General features: G+C 43.1%; 1 protein-coding gene across 1 annotated transcript; it reads right to left on the reverse strand.

Moving 5' to 3' along the window:
- Positions 1-1855: 1855 nt before the first annotated feature.
- UTS2 (urotensin 2) lies at positions 1856-7175 on the reverse strand. The gene is made up of 4 exons (XM_030326030.1): positions 7063-7175; positions 4117-4224; positions 2857-2900; positions 1856-1975 (listed from the first exon to the last, which is right to left on the reverse strand). The coding sequence occupies exons 1-4, from the start codon at positions 7160-7162 to the stop codon at positions 1856-1858; spliced, it is 372 nt and encodes a 123-aa protein (XP_030181890.1). The 5' UTR covers positions 7163-7175.
- Positions 7176-10508: the final 3333 nt, after the last annotated feature.

Below are 10508 nucleotides of genomic sequence, written 5' to 3' on the forward strand. Positions count from 1 at the left end.
TCCTGATCATTCAGTGATTTCTGAAGTCCTCGTCATCTTGGTCAAGTTGTGTGGCATTTTTACCCTTGGTGAAAAATCAACTTTAGAAAAACTAACCAGCCTGGATACTGTCCATCAGTGTAGTCATTGCGACCTTCTGTAGGGATAAAAGTTTTAATTTGTACAAATCAAAACTGATGTGTGGCTCTCAGGGGCCACTCTGCTTCACGCAGCCCGTTTGAAACCTTGCGTTCTCTAATAATGGAAGCGCCTTTGTCTGGATGTTCGTTTTACCTGAGTTTGCTGATTTCTTTACCTTCGTACACGTCTTACAGCACAAATATTATGCCAGATTTGATATGAAACCGGTGCTTGTTGTGGGCAGATCTGTAGTAGCGCTGTGTTTATAATTTTCATATGTTGACAAGTAGACTAGTTGGCGTGTTCAGAGATTGCACCGCGATGCTCGCACTGCTGGAGGGGAGAGGGGACGCTCAGCAGTGACACTGCTGCCCCCCAGGGGGGCTCTGCCAACCTTTATACTTCATTGTTCGGGTTTATTAACTTTTTGTATGAATAACTACAGAAATTGGTAATACATGTCTATACTGTAGGCTTCGATGTTTACATAAATGTTACCCAGAAGGTGATTATTTTCTTGGATATGAGGTCAAGATTTTTGAAAAACACAATGCTGTGGGAATGGAGTCATTTTGCAATTAAGTAAAAACTTCGTTATAACTCACAAGGTAAATTTAATCCAAATTGGAATTTTGTTTCAAGTGAACTTACAATTAATTGTGTGAATTTACTTGTTTTTAATGGTTATTAATATTTCAATCAGGTATTTTTTTTAAGGAAAAACATAAACTGTACATGCAGAACTGGAGACATTTTTTTGCACTGTGTCAATAAACCTTTGTACACACGCATTCACAGAGTTAAGTTGGTGTGGGCACACACACATTAGCGGGTTTTAAAAATTAACAAATGGGCTCTTCCTTCCATTCTGTGATCCTAAACCCTCCTCAGCCTTCTTCCCTGTATAGGAGACGATCCCCGAGTCAGCGAGCTGCACATCTGCAGCTCACAGGAACCGAGAGCAAGCATGTGTCTCTGTTAAGAGTTTAAAGCTCAGGGACAGGGGATTTGAGCACGTGAACCTACCCCATCAGAAACTGAGGAGAATTCAGACCGCTCCCAGCCCGCATCTACACATCCTTCACTGTAGAGACTTTTCCACATCAAGATGCTGATTTTTTTTAAGTGATGATACCATATGTCATTTTTAAGGGTTGAGGGGACACGCAGGAAAGGTAATGTTTAAGTGAGTTGTAGTTTAACTGTTTCAACTAAATTGCATTTTTGGGACTTTTCTGCTTAGTATTTGCTTCTGTTAATTTTATTAGCTTTACTTTTCAGTTTTCAGAGAGTTCTTTATAAATTCACGAAGGGGTGCTGGGGTGGCTTAGTTGGTTAAGCGTCTAACTCTTGATTTCGACTCCAGTTATGATCTCACAGTTTGTGGGATTGAGCCCCATGTTGGACTCTGGGCTGACAGTGTGGAGCCTGCTTTCTCTCTCTCCTTCTTTCTCTGCCCCTCCACTATTCATGCACACTCTCTTTCTCAAAAATGAATAAATATTTTTAAAAAATAAATCGATGGAAAGAAAAATTATAAATGTTCAGGGCCTGTTTATAAATAAAATGACCACCCATGATATTTGCAAAACATAGAGGATTTATTTTTCCAAATAGTAATGAACGGGGTATAGTTTGCTTAGTTTTTTTCTATGCTGTTTTCAAGTCATACATTTTTATTTTTAACTTTCTAAGGTGGTTGTTTTTGAGTTGACTAATAGATGTTCGTTTTACTTCAGACACAGTATTTCCAGAAGCATTCAGAGGGAGATCCACGTTTCTTATATTGTTTCCTGATTCTGGCCAAAAGCTGACTCAGGAAAATGTTAGGATCTTGTCCAAAGAAAGCTTGAAACTAAAACAATACACAAAAACAAACAAAAAACATAGGTTTTCAATGAATTAAGACCGCTGCAAGAAAAAGGAACTATAGTTAAGACATAGGACCTTTGAAATTGTTTGCCGTTGTAATTGCTGTATGAACCCAGAGTATGGCTCTGGAAGGTCTCCCTGTGCCCAGCCAGGGGTCCACCAAGTCTGTGTAGCCCTCTGATGGCCATGAAGTTTCCTAAGCCCTCACTGACCTCTTTCTGTTTAAATAATGTCAGTAACATGTTCTGTACAGTTACCATCTTCTGTGTAAAATAGGGCTTGTATTGCCCCTGAAATTTACCTATTTAAGCATGGACCCTTCGGTTTGTTTTTATTGTAGAATTTCATGAGCAAATCCTCCTAATTACCTTTGTGGTTTTAGAGTCTTTAACCATAGTCCTTCCAGTCATAAACATCTGAATGACAACTTTTAGTTAGTCACATGCAGAAGCTACACCATCCCCTTCTGGGGGGGTTCATCCCTGTTGGGACCTCGGGTGGTGAACACCATCTCCAGGATCGAGTGTTTCCAGTGTATTTTTATAAGGATGTTACTGGGCACTAAGCCAAAAAAACAAAACAAAACAACAACAACAACAACAACAACAACAACAACAACAACAAAAATGGTCTCTGGTCAAATGTTTGGGGAGAGCTTGGTTAAAGTTGAGCACTGGATAAGGTCTGGTAGGCACATTTTATACACATCAAAATTTAGAAAAACATGCTCCAAGATAACATTGATTGGCCAGTTACTTGAAGGCATGATTTCTACCCCGAACACTACCCAGTTCAAGAATGTAGGATCCTCTAAAGTCAAGGTGTAAAATGCCTCACCCAGCTCTCATAAATATGGTCACTTACCTGTCTCATACCTCCTTGCGGGTTAGCAGTGCCAGTACCGAGACCTGGAAAACAGTATTTGAAAACCATTCATCATCAAATCTGTGGTTTCTATTTTATGCTTGTTTTATTTAAAACACACAAAATAGAGTATTACTGAGTCGTGCCTAGTTTCTGATCTCCCTGTTTTCACTCTGCAGCAATATTTACCTGAAGGCTGCTGGGCAAGTATCCTTGTCCTTGTCTCTGATGGAGTTCACAGAGGGCGCTGTGTTCTCCCCAGTAGTCCACTCAAAACATTTTACATGAATGAACTTCTATTAAACAGTGTCTATTAAAGTCTCCATTTTGTTTCCAAAATGTTTTGAGCCTTGGTGTCATTGCTTAGTGGAATACAGTCGGAGAAACTAGTAAGAGCTAACATTTTGTCGGTAACTGCGTGTGATTGTGGTGAGCCACTTGCATTTTCTCATTGACTTCACAAGAACCCCATAAGGTGGATATTTGTATGAATCTTGTTTACTGCTGATGAAACTGAGGTACCAGAAGATTAAGTAATTTGCATAAGATTTTAACAAGTAGGAACCCAGAATTTAAATTTGCACTTATTGGGCCCCACATCGGCTCTGCGCTGACAGCACGGAGTCTGGTTAGGATTCTCTTGTCCTCCCCTTCGCTCTGTCCCTCCCTTGTGTGCACATGCGTTCTCTCTCTCTCTCTCTCTCTCTCAAAATAAATAAACATTTTTAACAAAATAAATAGGGGCACCTGGGTGGCTCAGTCAGTTAAGCATCCGACTTCGGCTCAGGTCATGATGTCACAGTCTGTGAGTTCGAGCCCCACGTTGGGCTCTGTGCTGACAGCTCAGAGCCTGGAGCCTGTTTCAGATTCTGTGTCTCCCTCTCTCTCTGCCCCTCCCCTGCTCATGCTCTGTCTCAAAAATAAATAAACATTAAAAAAATTAAAAATAAAATTGCACTTATTGGGAATGGATAACATCCTCCTTCCTCTCCAAAATAAATGTGTACAGAAAAAAAATGTAGATATGCTGAGGTACCAAGGAGAGCATGATGCTTACAAGGAGTTGGTGAGAAAGAGAAAACACCAAATTGCAGAGGAGTCTTTACACCAGAAGTGGAGAATGTTGGGCAGTTTATTAGCATGTTTTATGGAACACCTTTCTATTCCAAAACAGGTTTTTACCTCACATAGTGGATGAGAATAGGGAGTAATTCAGTGGCAATAAAATCAGACAGCCTGTACACGCATGAATTATTTTACCTGCTTTCCTAAGACTGTCGCCTCTCTCTGCCCCTAACATCTCCAGCATTTGCAGGAGGTACACTCTTTCCAGTTCATCCAAGGTTGATCTTGCGTCTCCATCAGGTGCTACACAGAGTAATAGAAGAGGTTAGTAGCTTGGTTCATCAATTATTTCTGTTCCCTGTTGTCTTTTGGGGGCTCGAGGACAGAGAGAGAACACTAGAAATTCCCCAAATGCTAAGTTCGTGATTTGTCAGTGGTGTTTTAACGAAGAGGTGGAAATGCTGTGATCCGATTCGCAAGCTGGCAGGCCAGACAATCAAGAGGAGTGGATCTAATTCCGACTCTCTTCTGCCTTGTGTGACTTTGCCAAGCCGCTCGGCTGCCTTGAATAGGAGAGTGGAGCTGAGCCACAGGACCAGTTAACATTTCCACCGGGGTGCCAGGGTGGCTCAGTTGGTTAAGCGTCCGACTTGGGCTCAGGTCATGATCTTGCAGTTCATGGGATCAAGCCCTGCGTTGGGCATTGTGCTGACAGCTCAGAGCCTGGAGCCTGCTTTGGATTTTGTGTCTCCCTCTCTGCCCCCACCCCCCACTTGTGCTCTATCTTAAAAGTAAATAAACATTAAGAAAAATTTTTTTAATTTGAAGAATTTGTTGAAAAAGAGTTTCCACTTGAAAAAGTAGTTCTTTTTTGTTCCTATTTATCTACTGCCTATTGCCGCAATTATTGAATTATTATTATTATTGAATATAATAAGAAAGAACCTTAAAATACTCTTTAAATACTTGGATAGTAATAACATTTTTTTTTAATTTTTTTTTTTTAACGTTTATTTACTTTTGAGACAGAGAGAGACAGAGCATGAAGGGGGGAGGGGCAGAGAGAGAAGGAGACACAGAATCGGAAGCAGCCTCCAGGCTCTGAGCCATCAGCCCAGAGCCTGACGTGGGGCTCGAACTCACGGACCGCAAGATCGTGACCTGAGCTGAAGTCGGACGCTTAGCCGACTGCGCCACCCAGGCGCCCAGTAATAACATTTTTAATGTGAAATGTGGTCAGTTTAATGGCATGTAAGAGGTGCGGTATGTGTGTATAAGATGTGTAGGAATGTGCGTGCACGGCATGTGGAATGAGCGTGGAAGGTGGGAGGTGTACTAAGCGGGCACTTGGCTCCCGGAAGGCTCTCTTGGCCGGCAGCCGCACTCTGAGATCAGAGGCTCCGGGAGTCCTGGAATACCCGCCTGCTGGCCACTTCCAGATGCTCAGCTACAACCTTGACTGGAAGACAAGGCACTGAAACCATTATGATGGCATCTGAGCACATTCACAGCATTTCTGAAGATTATTCATGAAAATCTATAAAATTTGACCACGTGTAGCTGTGTGTGTGAGGAAGGCTCATTTATGTTGAAACAAATACATCAGAAGAGTTTAGGCAAGAACTTGAAGGCAGGCTGCCACCTGTTTAGAATTTGAATACGATGCTACACTGATCTACATTTTAAAAAATCAGAATAGGGGCTCCTGGATGGCTCAGTCGGTTAAGCGTCTGACTTCTGCTCAGGTCATGATCTCACATTTCATGGGTTCGAGCCCCGCATCGGGCTCTGTGTGGACAGCTCAGAGCCTGGAGCCTCTGTCAGATACTGTGTTTCCCTCTCTGTCCCTGCCCCTCCCCATACTGTGTCTCTCTCTGTCTCTCAAAAATAAATGTTAAACTTGTTTTTAAAAAATCATAATACATTTTTTAAATGTATGATTTTAAAAAATCTTAATACATAGTACATTTTTGAAGGGGACAGAACTCTCTGAATAGTCAATCGTGATTTCATCCTGTGCTTGCTTTCCACTGTTCTTTTTAAATAGCAGAGATTCAGTAAAGTCAACGCCTGTTTTTTATTTTTATTTTTATTTATTTTTTTTAGAACGTGAGCAGGGCAGAGGGGCGGAAGGAGAGAGAGAATCTCTAGGCAGGCTCCACACTCAGCACAGAGCCCAACACGGGGCCTGATCCCACGACCCTGAGATCAAGACCTGAGCCGAAATCAAGAGTCAGACCCTCAACCAACTAAGCCTCCCAGGTGCCTCTCAATGCCTGTTTTTGACCATCGATGTGACTGACAGGAGGTCATGGGCTGCGCCAAATCATGGACACAGATGACTGACCAACAAGGCTTTTGCTGATTGTCAAAAAGCCTCTTGGGAGAAACCTTAGAGACAAGAAATTATAAAATCAATGGTCCAGAAAGGTTTTCCTCTTCACTTAAAATTTTAAGTCTAAAAGTACCCCAAATGAAAGGCAAGATAAAATCCAGTTAAAGTTTTAGTGGCAACTAATAACCAAGCATCAGCCTTTTCATTTCTGAAACTAAATTAAGAGGAAATAGCAAAATAAGTATCTGCTTGACTGATTTTTTTAAAAACTTCGACTTACACTCGATCTGAATGGAACATAAATCAAAAGGACAAGATACTTGTACCTGGAAATCGGTGTCATCCCGAGCTCTAGATTCTCATTTTTGTATTTTTTAATAAATATTTTTGCTTCATATAACACATGTCAGGTGATTACTTTTTAACTTAATATAAAATAGTTTTCATCTACAATTGGAACACCAAATTCTACACCCAACCAGTTCGTTTAAAATAGAAACTAAGAGTAATGATGTTTTCAATGTAGTACAGTTTTTAAAATTGGGAAAAAAAACAACCAAAACAACATTTTCGGGTTACAGAAGTGACATGAATTAAGCAAAGCCACCCTTTCGACCCCTATGTTTTAGAAAGAAAGTAAAAAACCTACAGTGTGCCGTAAGGATCCTCTAGTATTCTATCCATAGCTAAGACTTAATTTAGCAAGACTCCTTCAAGAAAGAATTCCCGTCCTTATCTCCAACTTTGCATATGAGACCCTCAAAGACTCTTCCAAGACTAACATAAAGGGGACAAATCCATCTTACCTGAGAGCTTCAGAGCCTCTTCCCTGGAGTCAGGGACGGGCAGAGAGAAGAGAGGTTGTAAGCATCCTATGAAAAGCAGACAAGAAACCAGCTTGTGCATGCTTGGCAAGAGACAGAAGTCTTCCTTCTTGGCTTCTGTTGCTCAGAACTTTCAACTTGCTCCTCATTCTGTGATCGGCGATTATATATATGATCCTATGACTCATATCACCCCCCTCCAAAAAATTAAATTTATTGGCTATGGAGGCTAAAAGGCAATCACTTTGCATTGATGTAATTTTTCAAGGTTAACAACTCATAGACAATAAATTTGCTGTCATTGCCTAGTGTACAAAGTAGGCATTATATAAAGACAGAACAGTTAGGTTTATAAATCTGGCCAAAAGAGTAACTGAGAGCAGTAAATCATAAATTCAAGGAAGGGTAGCACCGGGGTTGAAGTGGCCAAGGTGAAGACATGGGTTGGTGAGTCCCAGCAGGCATGATGCAGGCGTGACCTGGAGTATGTTGCTTTCCCTTTTTGTAACCTCCCTCTCAAGAATGATAGATGAACTGTCTTGTTGTGTTGGGGGCTTCCGTGCCCAAAGAATGACAATGTCCAGATTGAAACTTAAAATCAGTTCTTTACTTTAGTGAAGGTAAGTTAAAATGCACAGCAAACATTTGGGCCCAAAGCAGCCTTAAATTACAATATTATCCATCAAGGAGGGATAGAGCACAAACCTGAAACCCTCTCTGATCAATATTCCCCGCGTCTGACTGTTGCCTTGCACTCCCACTCTGCCCCACCGGCATCCACACAGCACAGGGGTGCCTCTGACACACAAGTGTGATCATGTCAGGTCCTTGCTCAAAACCCTCGATGGACCTGAAATAAAAGCTAAAACTACAGAATGAGTAGGGGAAAAAAAAAAAAAACAAAAACAAAACACAACCCATGAGCCCCTCCACAACCTTGGGGTAGACAGACATTTCTTAGCCGAGACACCAACCACATAAGCAAGAAATGGATAGATCCGACTGCACCGGGATTAGAAACATCTGCTCTTTGCCAGATGCTGGTAAGAAAATGAAACGACCAGCCACTGCTGCAAGAAAATAGTCACAAAACGGGTCCCTGATGCAAGACTTCTCTGTAGATACAAAATGTGTGTAAAGAATTGCAACTCAATAAGCCAATAACCCAAGTAAAGGAGTGAACACGTACTCCACAGCTGTACGTAGTATAAGAAGGTGTATAAGGACATGAGGAAATGCCCAGCATTGATTCCATCAGAGAAATGCAAATGGAGATCACAGTGAGGGGCTACCATGCACCCACCGCAGCAGCTGCAGCCGAGAAGACCGACAATCCCAGGTGTTGGCGAAGGCACAGGGCCCGTGGGGAAACAAAACAGCACAACCGGCAGGCTTGGGTGGTTCAGTCAGTTGAGCATCCATCCGGCTCTTGATTTTGGCTCAGGTCACGATCTCCCAGCTTGTGAGTTCCAGCCCCGTGCTGGGCTCTGCACTGGAAGTGTGGAACTTGTGTGGGATTATTTCTCTTTCTCTCTCTCTCTCTCTCTCTCTTTCTGTTCCTCCCCTGCTAGTGCTCGCTCTCTCCTTCTCAAAATAAATAAACTTAAAAAAAAAAAAAAACAACGGCACAACCTCCCTGTTTGTAACTTTCTTGTAAAGTTAAACATACATTGAAGTGTGCAACCCAGAAAGCCCGCCGCTAGACTATGCTAGGTCCACAGATGCTCAAGTGAAATGAATACATAGACCCGAGGAACGCTTGTATGCAAACACTCACAGCAGCTTTGTTCGTGATAGCAGAAAACTGCACGCAACACAGTGTCCATCCACAGACACATGGACGAATAAACCGTGCTGAATCCTATGAGGAGGATTCTGCTTAACAACACAAGGGAAGTGCTGATAAACACGACGTGATGATAAAATGACAAAAATTTTATGCTGAGCAAACTAAGCCAGACCTCGGAGAGCACGTGCGGCATGATTCCACGTAAATGAAGTTCTAGAACTTGCAGCACACTCCAGTGGGAGGCGGAGGGTTGACTGTGCAGAGACTAGGGCACCCACTGGGGTAATGAAAACGTTCTGTATCTTGACCAAGGCAACAGTTACATAGTTATATATACATTGACCAAAACTCAGACTATATACTTAACATGGGTGCATCTGATTGTATGTAAATGATACCTGAATAAGGGTGACTGCGTTTGAAATCTCCCTTGGCTCCAGGTTCATGTTTCACGTCTTCCAATACCACTCTCCCCTACAGCTAAACTCTACTGCTTCCTGAACACATTCCTGCCACAGGACCTTTGCAATGACTGCTGCCGACCTGAAACGGTCTTTGTTCCGACATGTGCCTGGTTCTCTTCCTCACCTCCTTCACGTGTTTGCTAGAACGCTACCTCCTACGTGAGTCCCTCCCTGACCCTGCTGCTTAAAAATTGCAACAAAGCTGCCCACAACCTTAACCGTCTCCCGCCTTGCTCTATTTGTCCCATTGCACTAAGCGCCTTCCAGCACGGTTACATGTTTTAGGTCGTTATTTGTACGTGGTAGGCACTCAGTAAATACCTGTGAAATCAACGTGTGGGGCGCCAAAGTGTCAGGCCTTGTTTCAGGGGAAGGATGGTAAGTTTCTACTCTTGTGAACTTTCTAACTGGAGGCAACAGACAACAAAATGAATATTTGCCATGATAGTTTTTTGTTGCTATGATGAGGAGTAAAGCATAGTGGTGGCACCTGGGTGGCTCAGTTGGTTAAGCGTCTGACTCTTGATTTCGGTTCAGGTCATGATCACACGGTTCGTGAGTTCAAGCCCCACATTGGGCTCTGTGCTGGCAGTGTAGAGCCTGCTTGGGATTCTGTCTCTCCCTCCCTCCCTCTCTCCCTCCCTCTCTCTCTGCCCCTTTCCAGCTCATGCTGTCTCTGTCTCTCTGAAAATAAATAAAAACTTAAAAAAAAAAAAAGAATAAACCATAGCAGGGAGACCATGCAGTGAGACAGGCAGTCAGGGAAGATGTTAGTTCAGACAGGACAGTCGGGTGGCCTCCGGGAAGGGGACATTTGAGCAGAGACCCAGACGGCATCAGGGAGCCATACATTTGGAGGACCTCCCAGCGGGCGCAGAGGAGCACCTGGGGAAGGCGGTGGGGCACTAACAGAAGAGGCCCAGCACCGGCCAGGTAGGGGAGCATGGGGGTCATCAGTGCCTCAACAGGGACAGGGACAGTTGGGGCAATTTCACACGCTCCCAGGTCTGGTAGAGTGGAGGGTGGTCATCTTACTACAGATTCATCTACGTATTCAGACATCTCAGCAACTACAATGTGCCTGCACTGCCAGGTGGGGGACACAGCCGTGGACCGAGAAGACAGAAAGCGGCTCCCAAGAACCTGATGGCCAAGTTGGCGCCCACAGAAACCAC

Source organism: Lynx canadensis, chromosome C1, assembly GCF_007474595.2.
Source record: "Lynx canadensis isolate LIC74 chromosome C1, mLynCan4.pri.v2, whole genome shotgun sequence".
NCBI classification, from domain to species: Eukaryota; Metazoa; Chordata; class Mammalia; order Carnivora; family Felidae; genus Lynx; species Lynx canadensis.